Genomic DNA, 25,984 nt, shown 5'->3' on the forward strand with positions numbered 1-25,984 from the left:
ACAGCACCCGGTATTCCCAGGCGGTCTCCCATCCAAGTACTAACCAGAGCCGGAGTGCGGGGGCCTGGCGCGAGAGCCCCTGTCGCTGAAAGGTGGGGGCGGGCAGGTGCCTCGCAGGGGGCCGGGTGCCACGCTCCCTTCATTGCCTCGGCCCCGTATTTGTCTCCGGGTGGCTTATATTTGACTTGTTTGTGGGGGATGGTAAAGTGCGACTCTTCCTAGTATGCTTGGTGGCCCACTAATTTCTGAGCACTTAATCATAGGGAATCCACCACCCAAGTGGTGAATGAATGTGTGAAGTTACCCAGGTCCTCTTCCCGCGTTTCCTTTTTTTACTTTACCTTACAGTCCATATTTCCAGTCTTTTTTTTTCTTCCATTTTTCCGCACTTCTCTTAACTTTACTTGGAGTCCTATTCATTAATGTCTTAGTGCTTTGGGTGTTAGGATTTCTCAATCAAGTAGCCCACATTCTGCTGGGCATCTTCTGTACTTCTTTTGTGGGGCCCTGATCTAAGGTGTTTTATAAGTAGTCAAGGGCTGACTGCCAGTTGCCTGGGTAATCTATAATATTTTCCTAGTTCCCTTCTATGAGGTAGGTTTTTTTCCAAGATTCCCATTGTTTACTTATTTAATCTGGTGTAACTTGAGTGTATTCCTTTTATACCTGCTAAGTACCAGGTTCAGTTGAAAGTCACACAAGATACAACATACAAAGAAAGGCAAAGAACAGTCATTGGCCCCCAGGAGCTCCACAGTCTAGGGGTTTAGGGAGGGAATATGTGTTATAAGTAAATGACTAATTACTGGATGCTCTATAAAAGAGGTACTTTTAGAAGGAAAACATCTTTAAGGAGCACCAGGAAAGGCTTCCCCTGTAGCAGATGGGTTTTTATGGAACTTCAGAGAAAGCTTGGTTTGGAGATGGGAAGAGATCATTCCAGGTACTCAGAAGACCTAGAAAATGTACAGATTTGGGAGCTGCCTTATTTCTCCGTTTCCTCCCCCTCCCACCCTCCACCCCCCAAAACAGGGAGGAGACCAGTGTCACTGGATCCCAAATTACAAGGTGAATAGGATGTAAGAAGACAATGAGGGAAGGTGATACGGGTTTTTCCAAAGGCTTTAAGAGGCAAACAGAGGGTTTTATGGTTTTTACCAAAAGTAATAAAAAGCCTGTTACCAAATAGATGTAACAGACTGAAAATCACTTTGATAGTTGGTGATGGACTGTTGTTAGGAAGTGATCTGAGACAGGGAGGCTAAGCAGAGGGCTATTGTAATAGTTCAGGTTATAGGGACTTGCACCAGGGTCGAGGCAATGTTAGAGGAAGGAAGAGGGGAATGTGGGAGAGATGTCATGAAGATAATCTCTACAGGACTTGGTAACAAATTTCATATGGTGGTTGTGAGAATTAAAGCTGACACCTAGGATGAGTTTGACTGAGTAGATATTAATATCTTAAGCCCTTAAGATTAATATACATTAGGAAAAGAGGAGGATTTAGAAGGAAAAGATAATCACTTCCTTTTAGGACTTCTTGAATTTAAGATGTCTCTTTTCAGAATCCAGTTTCAGGTGTCCAATAGATAGTTGGATATGCACCACTGCAGGTCTTAGATTTGAGATTCATCTGCATAGAAATGGTAATGGAATCCATTGGAGTTCATGAGATCACCAAATGTACTAGTACTGAGGGAGAAGAGCCTTGGGGAACACCCAGTTAGAGAACATGCATGACCTGGAAGAAAATACAGCACAGAAAACCAAGAGGTATCAATAAGTTAGGTAGAAGCAGAACCAGGAGGGAGCAGTGTTATGAAAAACAAAAGGAGAAAAAGGGCAACTGAAAGTGTCAAAGTGGATTCATGGGGAGGATAATTGACAGTGTCAAAGGTGAGCTAGAGGAGGTTTGGTGGGAGGGTGAAAAGGTTTGCAAGTCTCTAAGGTGAACAGGATAAAAAGGTAAATTAGGGAATTATAAAAGAGAGTTGCCTAGGTGCAGTTAAGAGCCCACTTTAAATTATGTAACATGTTTCTAATGGACCCAGTCAGCATAGTTTCATTTATTTCTCCAGCTTCTTTCCTAAGTGCATGAATAGGATTGAAGGTAGTGTGTGATGGGAAAAATTCAAAGTTGGGGGTTGGCAGGTCAAGATCAATGATAATATAAAGAGGAAAGTGACTTCAGAATAACGGATGGCATAGAAGTGAACTAATTCACCAATGGGTCATGGTTTGGAAGGGAGGAGCAAATAGCCAGTGCAGGGGTAATGACTTAGGCAAGGCCTGGGGAATGAAGAGATTGGAGGTTATGGCAAATATGAACATCTGAAAGGTTGTAAAGCAAAAGGAAAAGTGTAATATCAAATGATGACCAAATCAATTTCCAAGTTTTTTGAAATGAATGTTGGCCAAGAGCAATTGTATATCCATTTCTCTTTCTATGTGTAGCTTTGGTGGGATAGAATAGGTCACAAGCAATGAGTAGTTAACTGTGGAAGGGAAGTTTGGTTGTATGGAGTAGTATCAATATGTTTGTCAAAGTCCTTTAGTATGAAGGAAGGAATTGGGGAGGAGACAAAGACTGAGCTAAGCACTGAATTCAAAGTTATGGAGTTAAGATGGTAGAGGGACAGTTTTACATGGCAAAGAGGAACAAGGAGAATTCTGACTCTTCCACTATGACCAGTAATTCAGGGATATAAATTCAAATACATAAAATATTAGAAAGGATAACCATTTTACATCTTGGCTTAAAAAGTATAACAGAACAGTGTCTCTAATCCTATAGCAGTGAGGAAAGTAATGCTAGAGCAGGTGAACTGAATGCTTTCCCTTTCAGAAAAATTTGAAAAAATTTTCTTTCAGTTAGTGAGTTCCCACCCCAATCACCCATCTTACAACCAGTACTATATCCTTATAATAAACACGTTAGCTCTCAAAGGTTTCCTTTTGTTATAGATTCAAGGCATATTATACTTTCATTTTATGTTTTGAGTTATGTATCTTGTCAGTTCTTGTGGGTAACCTAAAAATAATGTGGATTTAGATTTGGTAATAATAATTTGGCATTTACCATTTATTTACATCTATTTATCATGGTATTGGTAAGCAATTGTTTTTAAAGAAGGCATTGCAATTGGAATAGATGACCAACCCCTTTCCATATCTTTCTTTTTTTATTTAAACATTTTCTTTTCTAAGTTACACATTAATGAATAAATCTACAGAAATGGAATACCCTATGTAAGAAGCTTAGAGTTGGTAGTGAAGTAGTAGTTGTGCTATGTTTTTTTTCAAATATGTATCCAAAAGAATATTTTATTCAAAAACACTCAGAGAAGATGATACAAATGCAGTTTTTAGCATCAGAGTTCAAAGGCCCATACTCATTACTTCAGTTGAACCCCCTTTTCTCCTTTATTAGATACTTCCAGAGAAGTCAGAGGGATTAAAGGTAATGCATTTTCTTTCGAATTCCTGCTTTGTTTTTAAATAGTCATTCTGCAACATTCTTCCTTACCCAACTGCAGGGAAAGGTTAAAGTCTTGCTGCCACTGGTTTTCCTATGGGTCTTCTGGCACCTAAGGAGAGGGTGACAAGAAAGTGCTCATCAAGTAATGATGAAATAAACAGTTTTCATGTCACTGTTTCCTTATGTATTATACTATTTAAGCATTACTCCTCCAATCAAGGAGGATACCTTATTCATCAACACACCAAGCTAATTTTAAATTGTATGCAAGAAGACCTTATGTTCTGGTAGGTCCTATCAAGTAGGAAATATATTCACTATTGGCTGCTGAACTATATACCTATCTAAGTACCAGAAACCACATTGATGAAATTTCAGCCAACTCAGAAGATTCTCCTACTAAATGTCAAAAAAGGGAATTTCGACCCAGGTCTACCTGAGCACATGTCCAGCACTATTCATTGCCTCTTATTATAAATACCAATAAATACATTATAATATGCTATGGCTTTTTTGTTGTTGTTGATACTGGTTCTCCCTGTATTTCCAAGCTGAAAGTCCACTGTTTACTTATAGACCCAGTCCCAGCACTTATCAGGACAAAAGCTTTGACCTAGGCTGTTTGGCCCCTCCTGGGCAACTTGGTGCCCCCTGACCCTGAGGGCTCCTTGTAGTAATGATGGACTTAAGAGAAGACACCTTGGGGGTGGCTAGGTGGCACAGTGAGTAAAGCACCAGCCCCAGAGTCAGGAGAACTCGAGTTTGGTTCCAGCCTCAGACACTTAAAACCCACACAAAAAAAGTAGTCACGTAATCTTGGGCAACTTACTTAACCCCAACTGCCCTCCAAAAGGCAAAAAAAAAAAAAAAGAGAGGGCACCTCTTTCATAACTCCTGAGCTCAAGTGATCTCTTTTCATGAGCCTTCCCAGTAATCCCCAGGGGTTACATGCATGTGCGAGCAAAGCCAACTATCACTTTTTGATGAGTAGAACTTACCAAGCATTTCTTCTAACTTTATGGTGGCTTCGTCATTCACCTTATATGTATACTCATCAGTTCTAAGAAGAAAAATTAATAATGTTATTTCACAAAAAAGAGGCAAATGTTATATTATAGCTATATCACTAGTATATAATGGCAACAATTTTAAATTGTCTCATTCAGGGGAAATTAAGAATAAATGATGCTGACATAACTCTAATGGTGTCATTTCACACAAATCCTCCCAAAGTCAATTTTTCAATTCTCATCTTCAGCTTCATTCCTTTCACCACAGCTAAGAGGAATAAGACACCTACTAAAAGGCATATTCTCTTAAGAAGGTAAACACATTAAGTGTTATTTATATATCATTTATATCTTGATATATTTAATATCATTTATACCTTGGAGTGAATCTATTTGCCAAATCTTATCCAGAAATCATATTTCCATGGGGAGGGAAGGGAATGAAAAAAACAAACAAGAAGTCACTGAGCCCTAGTTCTGAGGAAGGACTGATTTAGAAAATACACAAGAGAACCTGAAAACCTAAAGATATACTTTTTGGTTGCAACATTGCCCAAGATAGGCCCTAGTGCAGTTCTCAGAAGCCTTGGGTTGTCATATGAATTTCAGCAAATATTAGGTGTGAATATCATTCACAAAATATGTAATGATTAACCCTACATGATTTTTCTTTTGATACAAAATTGACAGGTCATATATTTGCCTTTTTTTTTTTTTTAACATTCACTTCTCTTGGCAGAACTAATTAAGGAAGAGTCTTTTGTGTTTATAGTACAAAAAGGGCTGCATGTTTGGCTCATTGGTAATTGTCGTACATACAGTTGAGACCTCTTTGAATGTAAATAAATACAAATACATTGTCATCTGCCTAGCTTATCTAAATCATATATACATGATGCACAATGAACCAACATATATTTAGGTACAAATAACTAGTTTTCATATAAAAGTCACATCAATTAGGATCTGTTTCCCAGAGAACCACCAGCAATATCGTGCCACTTACGACTTGTTTTTTGAAACTGCACCCAGTCGAACAAGAGCCACTAATGCGTTTTTGTGCACATCAGAAGAAAGCAGCTCATAACACTGACAGTCTCCTAAAAAGAGGGCAAGTGAAAGTCAATGGACTTTTTGGTCATGTATTGAAAGAAGTTACCCACCACTGTGATTGTGAGACTGACCTGATTCAAGAAGATAGTAAGTATAGTTTCTGAGTCCAGTTATGTATTGCTTCTCAGTGAACCATTCATTTTCTTCTTTCAGGAGATATTGGCAAATGATCTGAATTTTTAAGTGGGGGAAAAGAGAAAGAAAAAAGTTTAAACACCATCAATGACTATATCTATATTATAGGATTTGGTGGTATAATGGCAGAATAAATATATCATTCTCTTAATATAAGAGAATAATAAGCTCTTAATAAGAGAGCTCATTTATAAGCCTGATGAGACTTGTCCCATTTGGCCCCAGAAGGAGGTTGCATAGGCTGCAGCTTTCATTTCAGCTGAAGGGCAAACTGCCAAATACTGACGTTCTCCAAAAATAGAGTGACCTGCCTCAGTAGGTACAGGATTCTTTCTCACTAGAAGTCCTCAAGTGAAGGTTGGATGACTATACACAGATTAAATTCCCAGTTAACAGTTTGGACTAGATAGATGCCTTTAGAAATCCCTTTTAACTTTGAGATTCTGTGACATATATGTATTCTCCACAGTCATGCATATTATGTACTATGTAAGGATAAAGTGAATGATCAGCCTGGATGTTGTGAGACATTTGGTTAAGAGAAGCTCCACCAAAGTAAAATCTCAACTAGAGTACCTAAATAAGTTGGAAGGACACCCATAGGTTTTCTAAATTCCTATAGATAACTCAAAGTGGGATGCTTTTTCTCATCTGGCTAATCTTCAGTGTGTACTTCTTGGCAAGGTTTAAAAAAAATCTAGTCATTTCTGAGCCTTTTTGTGAGGCAATTCACTGAGGTAGCATTTATGTATAGAGGTTATAACTCTATTTGAAACTTCCCTTGTCAACTACCGCTGGACCCAAAATGCTGGTGAATGAGCAGTCTCTTAATGAAATATATCATCTGAGAGAAGACAGGTCAAATTCTGAGAAAAAAAATATCCTTAGTGAAAGAAGAGGAAGAATAAGATTTATCAACAATTACATACCCGATAACTTTCCACAAAGGGCTTAAAGAGTAATGCTAAAAATGATACCACAGTATCTCCTTTGTCTGTAACTAAAATGTCTTGTGGAGTCACTTGAATGGTTTCATTTTTAGTAAGCAGGTAACAGCCTTCTTCAAAGTCCTGAAAAGAGGCAAAAGGAAATAAGAAGATCATACTTGCCAACTGGAAAGTTAAATGGACTACTACCCTCAAGAAGTGCAGCCAGTCCTCCTCCTCCTAGGAAAAATACCAACATTGCAGTTAATTGAACAACCTTTCAAATGATAGTTGGAAAGGGAGTTGGCAGACCTGGTGACATTTTGATAGATAACACCCTAAAAATGCATGTTTAGTTTCTGAAACAAACCAACATAAATTTTTTACTATTTTGAAAATTGCTACAGCTTCCTATGGACCAAATTTACCCGCCACTCATATGTAGGAATCTACTACATTACCTGCAAACCTATGTCTGCCCTTAGTTAAGCATAGCCAGGCCCTATTATCTTAAATAGGAATTTTTATCTTTGGCATATCCTGATCTGAGTGATTTCAAGTTTCATTTTAATTGGTCTTCTAGACTTGTGGTCTCCTAACTCTTTTGATAATGTGCTCCTATTACTTAAAAGTGTTTGAGTATACCCTCCTGATATGTATATATTTCCACATTTAGCAAATGCATACATGTCCTACTGTACTAATAACATATATATGTATGTTACAAAGCATACAGCAATAGAAATTATTGGAGGATGAGGCAAAAGTACAATACTATTTGATCCTAGAGTCAAAAGGGAGTGACATGGTCACTTTAGGAAAATCACTTTAGCAACTGTGTGGAATATAGATTGGAAGGGGAAACACTTGAGGCAGGAAAACCAATTTGGGGGCTATTTCAAAAGTCCAGATAAGACATGATAAGGATCTGATCCAAGGTATTTGCTGTGGGCAGAGAGAAAGGAACAGAAACTAGAGATCATATGAGATCAACATGACAATATTTAGCAACTGACTGCATATGTGAAGTAAGGGGGGATGATACCAAAGTTGTCCACTTGAGTGACTATAATGATGGTACTCTCAGGAAATTCAGAAGACTGGGTGGATTATGGGAACAAAATGAGAACTGTGATGCATATCAAAACCCATCCATATCTAGCCATCCTATGCAACTCACTGTTCCATGGAAAATAGAAAGGTAAGTTGGGAGTGGTGGGGAGTCACTGACCTAGAGCACAGAGCCCACCTAGTGGGTACCTATTGTACCCCAACAGTGATCTGGGAAGCAGGGTATGGGTATGCTAGGGTGAGAGACATAGCTACTTTTACTAGCTAATAGTAGCAAGAGATAGTATAGTAGTGAAATGTGGTGATGTTAGTTTAGTGGGGGCCATGGCATGACCCCAAGGACTGTGAGGTTAACTAATCAGAAGATGGGTCATATCATTGCATCATACCCTCCCCACAACAGCCAATCACAGGTTGTCTCCAATATAACTGTACCATTTTTACTTATTATGGCTCTATAGTCCTCCAATATGAGAAATCAAGAAAGGCTTCCAGTACATAAGGTAGACCTCCTGTGATAAACATAGGAGAACATGAACAAGAATCAGTTTGGGTAGGCATGGATGAGATTTAATTTCCATCACTGGAAGAAACTTCAAAACTGATGTGATTAGAGAGACTATTTGAGTGCTTGAGGCCTACTCATATAATTCACCTCTCCCCGCCACCCCCCCATCCCCCTTGGATTTTCCAGTGAATTTATATTCACCCTTGGTCAACATATTTCTCCATTTTGCAAGGCAATCAAAGATTTGTTGACTTAGACTAGGCTTTTTTGGCTTTCTGGCGGGTGCTTTATACTGTTTAAACTTCCACAAGAAATTGTAATGGTTCCCATCTACATTCGTTTATCCATTGTGCTGTCTCAAAATCGTCTGTTCACACTCTGAAAGACTTAGGAAATCTGATCCATATAATGACCAACCATAAATCCAAAGAACTTGTGATGAAATACGCTATCCACCTGCAGAGAGGTGATGGACTCACAGTGCAAGACTTAAACACGTTTTCTTTTCTTTCTTCTTTCTGTCTTTCAAACATGGCTAATTCAGGGATTTGTTTTGATTTGCTACACAGATTTGTTTTCCTTGCCTTCTCAAAGGATAGGAGAGAGGAAGACGGAAGGGAATAAATTAGGAAGTGAAAATAAAATTGAATTAAGAAACAAGTTTGTCTAAATATAGGTTAAATACAAATTGTTTTAATCACATGCTATGTTATTTAAAAAACTCAATGTTGCTTCTGATCAATACAAGTCAATGGTCTGACTACATATAGACAGCAGATTAAGAAATGGGTCCAAGACAGGCATACATTTATTTCTGATAGAGCAATTTCTGAGGCAATCTTTCTGGAAAGCAATATTGAATTATGCTTTATGAAAGGGACTAAAATATCCATACCCTGTTTCCCAGAGCTCCAAATGCTAGGCATATGCCCCAGGAAGGTAAGATAGAAAGAAATGTCCCATGTACACCCAAGTAATCGTGATGACATTTCTTATAATAAAGAACTGTAAATAAATTAAGATGCCTGTTAATTGAGGAATGACCAAATTGTAGTATATGAATGTAATGTTACAGTAATGTAATTTTGTAGGAAGCAATGAATATAGAGAATTTAGAAAAACATCAGAAGACTTATGAACTGGTGCTGAATGAAGTAGGCAGAACCAAGAAAACAATATATATGATAACTACAACAATATAAACTGAGAGTATAAAAAAATGAAACTGAATACTGTCTATTAAATGCATTAAATGAGTAGTCCATTTAAAGGCTTTACAATAAAGAAGCAAGCTTGGGCCCCAGAGAATAATTGAGAAAATGCACTTCCTCTTTTTGCAGAGGGAGGATTATGGATGTCAAATACTGTGTTGGTTAGCTGTACTGAACTGCTCCCCCCCCACCTTTTTATTACAATGTCGGTTTTGAGGGAAATTAAGTTGAAGTAAAAACACAAGATAATATATATATTTTAAAATTACTTCAACATCAGTAACCAGTTATTTCCTATCTGCTAAGATACCATTTTTAGGATTTTAATTTAATTTTGTGATACTATTTAATGCTCACAATGTCTAGTCATTCTTCTTAAAGAAAATATTCAATATGAAATTATGAAAATATGAAATTCTATGTAATCTCCAAACTTCGGATCCCTTGATCTCTTGATTTTCACCTATATTTCCAACACATTTTCCCCCACCTTTTCCCTTCAAACTTTCACTGCCCACCTTCATAACAGAAGCTATACAAGTATTACAGTATATGTTGATGGAGTTTGGAGGGTCTTATGTCTTCATAGAATTTCTCTACCTCCTCATTCTTTGCAGATTTTGGTACATAAGCTTCTTATGACACTGTAATTTAAGATGACTAATTGTTCCCCCAAAAGGATGTGTCTATTTTTCCTTTGAAAAACGATAAAAGTAACTCTGCCAATTCTTTTATTGGTTTTACTAAGGAGAACCTGTGAGCTTTCTATCCACTTAGCTGAAATTTCTTCATCTTCTGGCTTCATTTGTAGTTAATATATCAAGACTGATATCATTCAATTATTCCAATAGTATTTTCACTGAGTTGCTAAACAATGTCCTTATATTTAGAATACCAACAGTAAATGTCTAAAAACTATCTGATACCTAGCACCTTTTACCCTATTTTCTGCCACTATCATCATCACTGCCGAAGTGCATGGGATTTGTTCAGGGTCAAGGGTCATTTTATATAGCAAGCTAGGGCCCCCTGATATGGCCACCTCGTTATGGCACTTTTCTATTCAAAACCATAGCTCTGAGTTCTTATCCCAATGTATCTCTATACCAGATCAGACCAAATGACATATTACTCTAAAGCAAATGACATTTAATTGAGTAGAATGTGAAGTAAACAGTGATAATCTGAGTAAGATAGCAAATGTGTTTAGCCTCCATGCCTGGATGATGGCCCACTCAGGCTGAGACAAAGTTAAATACCCCTTCATTTCCCCTCAGACTCAATACAGTGGGACAAGGACACAGTCCATTTAAATACATAATTGAATATTAGAAAATATTGTCCATAAGCATTCTCTGTTCAGTTATTCTACTCTCCAGTCTTGTATACCAGTTAGCTACAGTTTTCTTTGGAACTAGAGTTAAAGACTCAGTCTCTCCAGGTGTCTTGAAGCATCCTAACTGGGCCTCTCAGCACTGCCTAGACAGCATCACTATCTCTTCTAAGTCACTTTTGCCTCTCTTTACTTGTACCATACTAGCTCACGTAATTTCATTCCTGTGAAATTCCTTCTCTTTTTTAATTTTTACTTGATGAAACCATGTTTATCAAGCAGTATGTGCACCACTACAAAGTAAAGCTTGCAAACAACCTTCTAGGAGGTAAGTCCAGAGATTCCTTCCCAAAGAGCAATACTCTTTCAGTTCCCTAATTATTGAAGGAACATGGAGACCTACAGAGAGGCTCTTTAATAATCTGTGATCCATGGGTTTCCATTACCAAAAAATTCATTACTCAGTAATTACCCTACTTGTAATGAACTTCTTTTAATTACCCTTCTGGTAATGAACGTGCCAGGCACGGGGCAGTGAGGTGTCAAAGTGGATAGAGCACTGGACCTGGAGTCAGGAAGATTCATCTCCTTGAGTTCAAATCCAGCCTCAGACACTTACTAGCTGTGTGGCCCTGGGCAAGGTATGTAACCCTGTTTGTCTCAGTTTCCTATGTGTAAAAATTAGCTAGAGAAGGAAATGGCAAACCACTTGAATATCTTTGTCAAAAAAAACCTCAAAATGGGGTCACAAAAAGTCAGACACAATTGAAATTAGTGAACAACAATCAATAATTTAGCTCAATGACAGGAATTGAGTTAAATGCTAGGAATACAAAGAACAGCCAAATACCCCTTTGCCAAGATGAGGCATCAAGGTCAAAATCTTTTAAGGTTTTTAATGCCCTAATGTATAGTTAAGCTGAGAACAGGTATATTCCCATTTAATATTCTCCAGAGATCTAGCATAATCTAACTTTTATAAAACTATATGTGAGTCCTTCATTTGTTTTTTATTTTTTGGTTTAGATTTACATAAGTCTGAGATGGGTAAACTGATCTCCCCCACAACTATAGTTTTACTATTTATTTTTTCCTTTAACTCATTTAACTTTTTCTTGAATATTTTAAATGTTATACCCTTTGGTAAAGGTAGAATTCTTGAGGATCTAGCATACCCTCAACTGTAAATCTCTATTAACCAATATGTCCATTTTCTTTGTGCAGATATGAATATTTCCCCTGTGCAGCAATATAATTGGTATTCATAATGATTTAGAAAGTACAAGATTCTCAAGTGCTATTCAAAAATTAAATTATGTAAAGTATAGTCTTAGTGATTATTTTCTAGTATTTTAATTATGTGAAAACTGTCAAGTCATATATTGTTTACATTAAAGAGGCAAATGATAAAGAGAAAAAGCAGTTGCCTGGGAGTCATGAGACTTGGACAACTTACCTGTTTTGCATACCTCACAGTGTTGTAGTAAAGATGAAATGAGATATGAATGTAAAAAAATTTAATAAACCATAATTAAGCAAAACAGATATTTAGAATGTCCAGATCCAAAGAAGGAAGAAAAAGAGTTATATTATACATATGATTTTCCTGCATTTAGCAAAATGTCTTTACTTATTTTAAACAAATATAATGGAAACTACTGTTTTAAAGGAAGAAAAGGGCTTCTTTATCCAAAAATAGCTATAATTCTTTTATATCAATTGGTTTTACACTTGCAAAACATGTTACTAGGGTGGAAAGTGATACTGTCACCGTATTTGGGGTATAGGAGAAGGTAGGCAGTTAAAAAGCAAAATACTTATACATTATTGATTTTTCCAGAGAGGGGAAGTGTGTCTTACCTAACAACTTTCTGGAAAAAAGCATCTATGAGAAAACTTGCATTGATATCCTGCTCTTACAAAAAGTACGCTAGGCTCATAAATATATTAATAGCCTGTTCTTAGAATTCAACTGAAAATATTAAGAAATAAATATTTAGCTAAAGTCCTTTCCAGTTTGCACTTTAGCAAAGTGTATAAAAGGTAAGAATAAAAGCTAAGGAAAGGAAAAATGCATTAACAATAGTAAACATAATGATCCAAGGCAATTCCAAAAGACTCATGATGGAAAATGCTAACCACATCCACAGAAAGAACTGTGGATTCTGAATACAGATTGAAGCATACTATTTTCACTTTTGTTTTTTCTTTCCTGTGGTTTTTCCCTTTTGTTCTAATTCTTCTTTCACAAGATGAATAACATATAAATATGTTTAACATGATTGCACACATATAACTTATATCAGATCGCTTGTTTTGGGGGGAGGAGAAAAATATGGAACTCAAAATTTTATAAAAATGAAAGTTGAAAACTATCTTTACATGTAATTGGAAAAAAATTAAAATAATATTAAGGGAGGAAAAGGAAATTTAATAAAAAGAAAAAAAATTGGCGAACAATTTATATTAAAAAAATACCTCTTATCAAATTAAGATCATTGCCTTTCCCTCACTGAAAGGATGAGAGTTATGACCCACCTAAGGGCAGTATCCTCTGTCTGAATGAACTAGAATATGTGGATAAGGGGAAGGAATCTCCTTTTAATCCTTGAAGGGAGGGGTCAAGGAAGGAAATGAGTAGTTTTAGGAGAAAAAATGGTAATTGTTCTATTATACTAGGGGTTCATAAAATGAGATCCACCATCCTGATGGGAAAAAAATTACTTATTTGTTGGCTTCCTTTGTAATCCTATGTATTTTATTTTATGCATTTAAAAACAGTTTTTCTCAAAAGAGGTCCATAAGCTTCACAGATTGCCAAAGGGATCCACGACAAGAAAATGGTTAAGAACCCCAGTATTATAGTATTTGGAATATAGGAAAGGGTACTACTACTGATGGAGTAGAATGTTAATCAAAAACTTTTCCTTGTTCAAGATTCCTGCAAATGTTACCTCAAATTATCTTAGAGTAGAGATATCTGAGAGCATGAGAACAATGTCAATTTGAACATGTCTCTGAGTTAGAAATGCTTGGATTTAGAATAATAATAAACCACATCTAGTTTAGCCTCTTTCTGAACCCTGCCACACTAAGTAACTAATGTCATCAGAACTCAAACTACAAATATGCTGTTTTGTTTATAAAGGCTTTACCTTCAGTGCATTTTCTGGAAAGAAGATGAATTCATCTGAAAACACATCACGTAGGAAGTCAAAGCAGCTGTAGATGTCCTCTGGAAATAAGTTCATTACCAAAGTTTACAATACTCTTTTTTTCAAGGCAGCCAAAAAAATCTTTAGAAAATACTAATCAATCTATGAAATAAAGTGCAACATTTCAAAGATGACATTGTCCCAACTCTTACTCATATACCCCAGAAATGAGAATTCAGTTCTACTAAAAGAAGTTGAAATCATCCATGTGGTCAAATTTACACGAGCCTCAATATCTATTACCAAATTTCCTTAGTACAATCCTATTTTTTTTTTTAATGATTACAGGTGCTGACAGCCAGATTTCTATTTAGATTGGACTTGTAATCAACAAAATTTCAAGTTGTTCACCAAAGTTCCTTATAAGTCTCTCATATTTCCCTCCTAGTTATCCCACACCAATGATTTCCTGATGGATCTTTGGATCTCCAGTCACTTGCTGCTCTCATCTTCCCTGTGTTTGGTCCTCTTCAGTTCATTACACACTGATACACACATCTGTCACTAGACATGACTATTAGGCATACCTTAACTTTTCACCTAGGCTGTAAGTTCCTTACTGGAAAGGACTTTTATAGCCCAGAATATGTTGAATGATTACTTCTACATCTTTTATGTATTTTTTAGGTGGAAGTCACATCACCTCATATCTGTTTCCTTGTAAAATGAAGGGATTGAATCAGATGGTCCTAAGTGCCCTTGGAACTCTAAATTTGGAAGCAGAAAGAATTAGGTGGTTATATACCTGGGCATAGCTTTAAGGTCCTATGGGTACCACAGATTCCCTAGTCCATGTAATTAAATATGAGGCATTATGGAAGATAGGACATCAAGAAGGCTGCACACACTACAAATCATGGACAAACCTTTTAAAACACACAATTATATTCTGGAAAGTTACCTTTCCTGAAACCAGGTGTCATCTGCAGTGATACAGCCACAAAAGAAGGACGAACAAAAATGTTAAGCAGCTGATTCCTGTAGGCCACACACATGAGGATGGTGACATGATGGAAAATGAGTCCTTCAGCAATTCCTTGTCCTTCAGTTTCCTCTTTCAGAACCACCTGATCCTTGGTAAGACTGACGATGTTAGAATGCAGAAGAATGGAAGAATGTATAACTTCATCAGCAGCTATATTATCTGCATACATAAGACAGAGGATGCAGACAAATGACAAAAGGAAATGGAAGGGATCTCATTTTGTGTTTAGGTCTTATAAGTATTTTTTAAGCTTTTAAGGAATTTCTAAACATATTCTGTCCTCTAAGGCCTCTTACAACATTTATCACACAATCTTAAATCATCCCTCTTTGCCAAGAATAAAAATAAAGATGTGTCAGCTACCCAAGAATGTGTATGATTTGGTTCTAATGTTTAAAAAAATTTCTCTTCATTGCCTGATCTACCTCTTCAACTGAAGAGTTTTTAAAAATAAATAACGCCACATTTCAACCATCATTTTGATCCCTCAAAAATGAAAAAAAAATCCACATAAAAACTAAATCTCTATTAAAATGTGACTGATACATACATACATACATACACACACATACATACATATATATATATATATATATATCTTTGATAAATGATTATGGGTAGAAAACATATTTAGCATGCCACCTTAGAATCAGCATTACCAAATGGCAGTATCTGTATTATGTACACCATTGGCTTTACATAGATGGGGAAAATCATGATGGCAAGTGCCTTGATTGAAGAGGTGAAAAGTTGGCATGATTTCTTCCTACTGAGGTATCATGTCAAGCCAATACTAGTTCAAAACATGCTTCCTGGATTCATGAAAGAAAATCATCCAAAGATCCTAAGATGTTGTAGTTTGCATTAAGAATGGACAGACACTATCAGCTGGTGGTATATTTCCATGAAAGTTGAACTAGCTGATTGCTAAGTGCCATTGCCTTAAGAAGGAAATGAAAGTTTGTTGTGACCAGTTTGGAGGTTCTCAAGCCTCTACACATCATAAGATCTAAACATCTGAAGATGAATGATGAAGAAAATATAATCCTCCAGGATAAAAAAGTAACTTCAAAGAAATACTATTTTTGAACTCGTCATGTGTTTACACTGATGCAAGACAGTTTCTATGCTCTCACCTCTTTCCATTCTATTACAGATAGTTCAAGAAGCAATCCCATAAAAATCACATTAAATCTCATCAGGAAAGTATATGTGGTATCGTAAAACCAAAGAGGCTGTGGTCCTAGAAATTAAGTATTAAACCTGTTTCACTCCTTTTTGTACCTAATGATACTGTCTGATGAGAAGATATTCTTGTGAAGGAAGCAACCTTCCTTCAATCCATGCTAGGTAGGCAGTTGTAAGTGGTTTGCTTATAGCTTTGGCAGAGGTGATCATAATAACAATAGCTAGCATTTATAAAGAGTAAGTGTTAGGCACAGTGCTAAGCACTTTTTATCTCATTTGATCATCACAAAAACTCTGAGAGGTATATGCTATTTTTATCTCTATTTTACAATTAAGGAAACCAAGACAAACAGAGGTTAACTGACTTGTCCAAGTCACAGGTTACAACTAATAAATGTCTGAGGCAAGACAGGTAAATGATTGAGACTATGTACCCTTTGTGCGATGCTTTATTAGGCAGGAATGGGTAGGGTACCTGAGGCAAGAAGTTTGTAAGTAGTTCTTTTCCACCTGTTTATATTCACTCTCAGTTGGGATTTCTGATTTGCCCTGATTATCTCAGCTGAACCCTCCTACAAGTGGTGTTCCCCTCTTTCCCCAGATCAGAATGTGAGTTATTTGGGGGCAGGAACTTTGTCATTTTTCAATTTGTATTCCCATTCAGAGCTTAGCATAGCTGATATATGGTAAGCACTTAAATTCTTTTCCATTCTATTATATACTATATATTATAAAAACTTTATATTTAAGGTGGGAAGGCTAGAAATTGAGAAAACTTTAGACAAAATAAAAGCAAATGCCTTCCTATAAGAGTGGTTATTTCTAATAACAAGGGAAGCTTAAAAAAGCAATAAATGGTATTCCTCTAGCAGCTGAAGAGATAATCCCTGCACAGGTAGTTAAGCCAACTTTAAAGGCATAGCATTTTAAATGGTAGGCATGCTTCCTATACAAATGGTTATGACCAGTCTTAAGGAGGATAATTCCTTAAAAGGGCAAACCTAGAAAGTGAATTAAAAAACCCCTTTTCAAGCCTTCCAACTCTGGCTTTACTACAGTCAATGCTCAAGAGATTATGTTTATAACTGCATAAGAATATTTACAAAACAGGCATCAGTCAAGGATTGTACCAAGCTTGACAACTCCTCAGAAGTTTTTTAACAGACTGTGGGGCAAATAAATTGTAGATATTAACTCCATTTTTTTTCAGAGGAAAACAAATATACTTTTTTTTTTTTGCCTTTCAGTCCAGTGCTTTAACTCAAGAGACTGTACCTCAAAATTTAGGAGAACCATCTTCTTAAATTAAGACATAAAGGAAGGGGCGGCCAGGTGGCTCAGCGAGTAAGAGCACCAGCTCCAGTGTCGGGATGACCTGGAGATCAAATTGGCTGTGTAACCTTGAGCAAGTTACTTAACCCCAATTGCTTTAGAAAAAAAAAATTTTTTTAAAAAGACATAAAGGGAAAAAAATGTTCAAACTTTCTACATACCAGACCAAACTAGAAATCCTCCAAAGGCCTGCGTTAAACCTTTCAGCCAGACAGTCTTTTTAACCAAAACATCAAAGTCCATTTTTGGTAAGTTCTGAAGAAATACAGTGGCTACTAGATTCCATGGGTTCAGAACCATATTTTCAATTTGTAGAAGTTCCAGTTTATATGCAACATGACTGACAAATGTATACATATCCTCAGATGGTTTCTGGGGGATGTGTCTAAAAGAAAGAGCCAGAAAAAAAATTACTACCTAGGACAATATGAATAGAGAAGAGGCTGGGAAAGGAAAGAGATCCTGCTTTGTGGGCGATCTTTAAAAAACTGCTTCATAAAGTATTTTCACAGCTTTCAAACAAGAACCATTCTGCATAAGATCTTCCACAATATCATCTTAGACCTTTCCATTTTTGCAAAGTCTATATGCAGGGGTGGGGAACCTGCAGTCTTGAGTCCCATATGTGGCCTGAATCCAAGTTTTATAAAACTTGGGGGCCATAAAACAAAGAGCCACACTTGAGGACCTAGAAAGCCACATGTGGCCCCAAGGCAGAAGGTCCCCCCTCCATCATTAGAGAGTAAGTACTGTCCTATATTCACAGTCCTGGATTAAGGATTTTTAGTTTTGTAAAAGTGAAAAAGGTCTATTCTTTAGAGGCCACAGACATAAACATGCATAGAGGATTTGGCTGACCTATCAGTAATGTTCTAAGTATTTCCTAATAATGTATACGTATATAGATATGTATGTATATTACTGAAAGCTAGTCTGAGAGAAACAGAAACCTGGCCTGTCCACTAATTTGCTATACAAGCAAATCAACTTCTAATCCCAAGTGGTGATCATTAGAATCATAATCATATATATTTTATATTCAGGATTATTTTTTTCAGAAGTTTATTACAACATAGCACTTGTTACCTGGGGACTAAGTTATATGGACCCCGACTCATTTTCCCATGTGCCATGGATCGGAGTGATAAAGGTTCTCCAAAGTACACATGAATGCTTCCATAATTTTCAGTGAGGATCTTCCTTGCTTTCAGTAGGCCCTAAGAATTTCAGTATAGGGCAACAAGAAAAGACAAGCATCAGTTTGAGAAGCACGAAAATTTTAATAAGAATTACATTATGGTTAGCAATGAAGATATTTACTTACAGCTGTTGATTCCTTTGGCTTAGGAACTCCTAAAAGTTCATGTGCATATAAAGTTTCTTCTAATGGTCTATCATAACTGATGCTAATTGGAACAAGGTAGGTGTCAAAAACTTCTCTCTTAAAAAACGGTTCCATCACGATATTAAGAAGACCTATAAACAGAGGAAAATGGCTCATACTTCCTGATGATGGATAATCAAATTAAATTATAAGTCATAGTGCAAATGAAAAAAATATGTATGTATGTATTTATTTTTTTTTTGCTTTTTGGAGGGCAATTGGGGTTAAGTCACTTGCCCAAGGTCACATGGCTAGTTTTTGTGTTAAGTGTCTGAGGCCAAATTTGAACTCAGGTCCTCCTGACTACAGGGCCAGTGCTCTATACACCGCACCACCTAGCCGCCCCAAAATATGTATTTAAATATATTGTATACCAGCTATAAGAAAAACAAGCACTGAAGACTATTACTATGTTCATGGAAAAAGAGAAATGCTGTTTTATGAAATACCAGAATGAAACAGCTATGCCTAATATTTCCCATCCTCTTCAAAATCAACCCAACTCTCTTTTTTTTTGTAAAGCAATCGGGGTTAAGTAACTTGCTCAAGGTTACACGGCCAGTTATTTCTGGGTGTGGTGCTGAGTATCTGAGCCCGGATTTGATCCAGGTCATCCCGACACTGGAGTCGGTGCTCTTACTCGCTGAGCCACCTGGCCCCCCCTCAACCCAACTCTCTTACAATGATCCAATATGCAAATTGACCTACCAAATTTGGGAGTCAAGGTTTTAGCAGAACGGCTTCTTGTCCCTTCAAGGAAAAATTCAACTGGAGCATAACCATTCTTAAAGAGAGAGAGAAAAAGAAAACAATGACCCAGTAACAGTAATCAAAGTAGCAAATATTTATTTAGATTCCTTTCCCCAAGTTTCCTCCTTCAGCCCTCCAAGTAGCATTTAACTAAGGATTTACATTTATTCTTAATCAAGGGAGTTACACTGATCAAACACAGACTGCACATCCCAAATAGAAAAGATAGGCAGTCTGTTTAGAAGACTGTAACAATTTTAATGACATCTAATAGAAAACTTCAGTGAAAATAACTGAATCTTCACATGAAAGTGTTTGGCAATTAGTTGTATTTACCCGTAACATGGTTTTTACATATTCAGAGAACACAGTCCAATAGAGTTTATTTCCACCAAATGTACGCCGCATGAAAAAGGCACCTGACATTCGTAGCAGCTCACCCACCAATTTCATTCCCAGGAAGTCTAAAAACACATAACATTAATGTTAATGTTCATTTACAAGCATAGTTAATTTTTCTAAAGATGTGAACTCATATCTAAATGTAAAAGATGATACTATGTAGGTAAAATATTCCTAAGGTCCAGTTACACTAAGATGATTAACATCAGCCAGTAGTTGGGTCTAATAGAAGGGTGGAAAAAAAAAATCATGTGCCAGATGTGGTCCAGCAAGCTTTACTGATCAATGCTTCACAATACTAATTACAGCTATGTCCATCCAGTCTGAAGTCAGCATTAACTAGCAATGATGGGTGGCTTAACTTATATTTATAAACAATTTGCAAAGCTCTTTGTTCACAACAATCTTAATGTGGTTATGTTGATCCCAAAGTGATACCTTCAACATGAATGTGATGATTAATTTATTTTGTTTAGGCTGCCATGCCTTGTGCTACCCACTACTACTCTTACTCCGCCCTTCTTTCCCTTCCTCTTCCTCTTCCATTTTCATCATCATCATCCTCATTATAATGACTAACATTTACGTAGCACTTTGAGGTTTGCAAAACACTTTACATAACTGAGTTCATTTGATCCTCACAACAATCCTGTGAGGTAAGTTTGATTATTATCCTCATTTTATAGCAGAGGAGAAAGAGACTGAGACAGATGAATGACTTACTTGCCCAAAGTCACACAGCTGGTGACTCAGATCTTCCTAACTCCAAATCCAGTGCTATATCTACTATACCACCTAGCTGTCAATTGGGCTAAAATGTCTGTCCACTAATAAATAGTATTATGGATTCAATAAAAAGAGGCAGATCTGATCTTAGCTGTCAGAAACTTAGATAAGATCCTCAAAAGCTATATGCCTCAATGTCTCCAAATGTCAGATAAAGATCTTCACAGGAAACAGTAAGGATATTTTTAAAGAGCTTCTAGGCCCTGACAGTTACATTTTAACTTTATTAAGTAAATACTTTTAGTATTTATACATTTACATAGTTTTTGTTTCCCTCAATATTTGTCTGCTTTCCTAATCTGTCTACCTAGAACATGAATTGTTAAAAGTAGAATACTTGCCCATTCCTGCTGCAATGACAGGCACAGGTAAATCATAGGTGTATAAAACATAAGACAGCAATAAAAAGTCAATATAACTTCTATGACTAGGCAGCAGAACAACTGGATGCTCCTGGATAGCCCGTTGTAGCTTTAAAATAAGAAAGAATAGTACAATTTTAATTATATTTGTTTTACAAATTGTCTCAAATAAGAAAAGGAGGAGGATAGAATATCTGTATATTTGGTATAGAAATACACTACCAATCTATGATCCATTGGGATCCATGCCCTCTACCCCATCTCCACATTTCCACTTAATCTGAAATGACATTAAAAATACTATTTCAGGGATTCAGTTCAGCAATTTCCCATAGCAGAAGGTAACTGAGAATTTAAAGTCTCATGGCTCAGGTGCTAGAGAGCATTCTCTAGAACCAAATAAACAGAGAAATATTCACCTCAATTTGAGGAGTTTTACATCTACTCTTGGCACCAGATACCACAAAACCTAAAACTAATTCAGCTATATGCAATATAGAGAACTGACTCATGATTAGATTAGGAAGCAAATCCACAAGTGTGAGAAAAATAAAAAAGAAATCACTAAAAAGGGAAGTGAATGGAGTATATGAAAAGGGGAGGCTGAAAGGTCTGAAGAGTAAGGGCAATTAGGGATCACACAGCTGTCTGAACAAGCGCACATATCAAAATATTCTCTAACTAAAAATAAGCTGTCAAGATCATGGCTTCAAGATATATGAGATTCTCTTCTGACCTTTGTGGCTCATTCTATTTCTTAACCACCATGCTTTATGCCAACTTTTTTAAATATTACACCTAGGCGGAAAGTTATGAATATGAGTTATGAGTGGCTAAGGGGTAGACCCACTTTTAAAATTGTTTATAAACAGGGAAAAATAGGATGGAAAGACCAAGTTAGTAATCATAACTGTGAATATGAGTGGGATGAACTTTCCCACAAAACAGAAGTGGATAAAAAACCATATTCCTACAATATGTTGTTTATAAGAAACACATTTAATACAGAGAGATAGACACACAGAGTAAAGGTAAAAGACTGGAATATAATATATTTTGCTTCAGCTGAAGTAAAAAAAAAAAACCAGCGTTAGCAATCTTGATCTCAGACAAAGTAAAAGCAAAAATAGATTTAATAATAAGGGATAAGGAAGGAAATTATACCCTGCTAAAAGATACCATAGACAATGAAGTAATATCAATACTAAACATATATGTACCAAGTGGTATAGCATCCAAAGTCTTAGAGGAGAAGTTAAATGAGTTACAGGAAGAAATAAACAGCAAAACTATGCTAGTGGGGGACCTTAACCTCCCCCTTGCAGAACTACATAAATCTAACCACAAAATAAACAAGAAAGAAATTAAGAAGATAAACAGAATCTTAGAAAAGTTACATATGGTAGACCTCTGAAGAAAACTGAATGGGGATAGAAAGGAATGTAACTTTTTCTCAGTAGTAAATGACACCTACACAAAAAATGACCATGTACTAGGGCATTAAAAACCTCATAATCCAATGAGAAAGGAAGAACTATTAAATGCATCCTTTTCAGACCATGATGCAATAAAAGTTAAATGTAATAAAGGGCCATGGAAAGATAGATTAAAAACTAATTAGAAATTAAATAATCTAATCCCAAAGAATAACTGGGTCAAACAATAAATCATAGAAATAATCAATAACTTCATCCAAGAGAATGACAATAATGAGACAACATACCAAAACTTATGGGATGCAACCAAAGAAGTTTTTACAGAAAATTTTATATCTCTCAATGCTTACATGAATAAAATAGAGAAAGAAGAGATCAATGAATTGGGCATGAAACTAAAAAAAGCTAGGAAAAGAACAAATTGAAAGTCCTAAATAAAATACCACATTAGAAATTATGAAAACCAAAGGTGAAATCAATAAAATTGAAATTCAGAAAACTATTGAACCAATTAAAAGAACTATGACCTGGTTTTACAGGAAAAAAATAGATAATCCTTTGGTTAATTTGATTAAAAAAAAAAAAACCTAAAAATCAGGGTGGGGCAGAGTCAAGATGGTGGAGTAGAAACAGGACCTCCATGGCTCCAGCTCCCACTACCTCCAATTCACGTAAAAGGGGACTCTGAACAAACTTTAGAGCTGCAGAACCCACAAAATGACACAGAGAAGCTAACTTCCCGTTGAGGACAGCCCGGCAGGCCAGCAGCGAGCGGCCAGCACAGCACTCTGGGAACCGACCCCAGCCCCACAGGAGCCAGAGGTTTTAGCTCCAGGGTGGCCTGACCAACCACTGGCTGCAGGGACTTCAGATCACCAGCAGGTGTAGCGGTTTCAAGAATTATCAACACATAGATGCTAAGGACACAGTGAGAGGTCAGTGCAGTGTGGACTTTGGGAGCCAGTAGTTGGGAGTACTTGAGCTTCTTTCCCCGGGGCAAGAAGTTGCTGAGGAGACACTGCATGCAGCTGCCCCCACATGGCAGCTTCAGCTCCTGGCCTGCAGACTGTAGGGGGACCAAGCAACCAGTCTGAGGGATAAATGCTCTTGCTTTAACCTGCTTGGATCTGGATTGTGGTCTAGGGCAAAGATCCTGGGTTGTATGACCAGCTTGCCAGAGTGCGTGGAGGCTTCAGAGAGGGCACCCAATTAATACCATTGGCAGCTGAGAAAACCTCAGTGTTTGGGACGAAGCTCCCCTGTCTGGTCACAGAGTCCTACTGTGGCAAAAAGCCCAGGGGTCAAGTGACTGAGTGGTGACATAAGCAGGCAAAGGAATCAAAATAAACAGGGTACCCCAACTTTACACTCCTATTTTGGTGACAAAAACGATCAAGCATGGAACAGGAGGAAGACAGTGAAGTCAGAACTCCTGCACCAAAAGCTTCAAAGAAAAATGCGAGCTGGTTACAGGCCATAGAGGACCTTAAGGAGCAAATAAAAGAAGTGGAGGAAAAATTGGGAAGAGAAATGAGAACAATGCAAGAAAATTATGAAATGAGAGTCAATAGCCTGACTGAGGAAAATAACACCTTAAAAAATAGACTAACTCAAATGGCAAAAGAGGCTCCAAAAGGCAATGAGGAGAAGAATGCCTTAAAAAGCCCAATTTGCCAGATGGAAAAAGAATCTCAAAAGCTCACTGAGGAGAATCATTCCTTCAGAATTAGATTGGAGCAAATAGAAGCTAGTGACTTTATGAGAAATCAAGATGCTGTTAAACAGATCCAAATAAATGAAAGAATAGAAGGCAAAGTGAAATATCTCATGGGAAAAACCAATGACCTGGAAAATAGATGCAGGAGAGATAACTGAAAAATTATTGGACTACCTGAAAGCCATCATCAAAGAAAGAACCTAGAAATCATTCTCCAAGAAATTCTCAAGGAAAAATGCCCTGATGTTTTAGAACCAGAGGGCAAAGTAGAGGTTGAAAGAATTCACTGGTCACCTCCTGAAAAAGATCCCAAAAAGAAAACTCCTAGGAACATTAGAGTCAGGTTCCGGAATTCCCAGATCAAGGAGAGAATATTACAAGCAGCCAGGAAGAAACAATTTGAATATTGTGGAAACACAATCAGGATAACACAGGATCTGGCAGCTTCTAACATGAGGGATAGAAGGGCTTGGAATATGATATTCCAGAGGGTAAAGGAGCTGGGATTAAAACTACGAATCACCTACCCAGCACAACTGAGTATCATGTTTCAGGGAAAAATATGGTCATTCAGTGGAATAGAGGGCTTTCAAGCATTCTTGATGAAAAAACCAGAGTTGAATAGAAAATTTGATATTCAGATACAAGAAGCAAGGAAAACTTGAGAAGGTAAACAGGGAAAAGAAATCATAAGGAAATTATCAAAGTTGAACTATTTATATTCCTGCATGGAAAAACGATAATTGCAACTGATGAAACTTTTTTCAGTATGAAAATAGTTGAAGGATGGTATATGGGCAAATGAATACATATATGAATGTGTGTATACATATTTACAGGTATACATAGAGGGCACAGGACCAATTTAATAGGAAGGGATGATACTTAAAAGGTGAAATTAAGAGGTGAGAGGAATATAATGAGAGGAGATGAGGAGAGACAGAATGGGGTAAACAATCTCATACAGAAGAGGCAAGGGAAAATGGTTACAATGGAGGGCAAGAAGAGGAAGGCAAAAAGGCAAAACCTTATTCTCATTGAATCTGGCTCAGGGAGGCAATGACATACACACTAAATAGGGTACCTCACAGGAGAGTAGGGGGGAAGGGGATGAGAGAGGGGATGATGGAAGGGAGGGCAGGCTGGGGGGAGGGAAGTTCGAAGCACCCACTTTTGGAAAGGGACAGGATCAAAGTAAAGAATAGAACAAGTAGGAGGTGGAGGTGGGATGAGAGGGAGGGAAATATAGTCAGTCTTTTACAATACATATACTATGACAATGTTTTGCACAGCTATACATGTACAACCTATACTGAATTGCTTATCTTCCCAGTAAGGGTGGTTGACAAGGGAGGAAGGGAATGAATCTGGAATTCAAACTTTAAAATCAAATGTTTAAAAATATATAAATACTATTATTAATACTATTTTACATATAATTGGGAAATAAGATATACAGACATTGGGGCATAGAGATCCACTATGCCCTACTGGAAAAGTCGAAGGGGGTATGGGAGAAGATATGGGAGAGAGCAGATTTGAGGAGGGGATATCCTGTGGAACCGCTATTTTGGGGCAGTGGGTAGGGGAAAAACTCAAAATCTGGCAGAAATGAATGATGTAAACTAGAAGTTAATAAAAC

The 25,984-nt window shown here is 36.9% G+C and overlaps 1 protein-coding gene across 1 annotated transcript in view; it reads right to left on the bottom strand.

The window, feature by feature from the left end:
- Nucleotides 1–3,163: 3,163 nt before the first annotated feature.
- LOC138176462 (dihydroxyacetone phosphate acyltransferase-like) overlaps nt 3,164–25,984 on the bottom strand; it is a 45,802-nt gene continuing 22,981 nt past the window's right edge. Inside the window, 13 exon segments of the mRNA XM_069107252.1 lie at nt 3,164–3,587; nt 4,477–4,538; nt 5,495–5,588; nt 5,673–5,772; nt 6,666–6,806; nt 13,941–14,020; nt 14,902–15,144; nt 17,667–17,890; nt 18,592–18,722; nt 18,830–18,981; nt 19,598–19,673; nt 19,976–20,103; nt 21,169–21,298. Coding sequence (XP_068963353.1) covers nt 3,544–3,587; nt 4,477–4,538; nt 5,495–5,588; nt 5,673–5,772; nt 6,666–6,806; nt 13,941–14,020; nt 14,902–15,144; nt 17,667–17,890; nt 18,592–18,722; nt 18,830–18,981; nt 19,598–19,673; nt 19,976–20,103; nt 21,169–21,298 — 1,605 coding nt within the window. The 3' untranslated portion in view covers nt 3,164–3,543.

The sequence above is a fragment of the Petaurus breviceps genome, unplaced genomic scaffold (assembly GCF_028583685.1).
Source record: "Petaurus breviceps papuanus isolate PSGF00001 unplaced genomic scaffold, PetGlider_PUasm1.0 89488, whole genome shotgun sequence".
Classification (NCBI taxonomy): domain Eukaryota; kingdom Metazoa; phylum Chordata; class Mammalia; order Diprotodontia; family Petauridae; genus Petaurus; species Petaurus breviceps.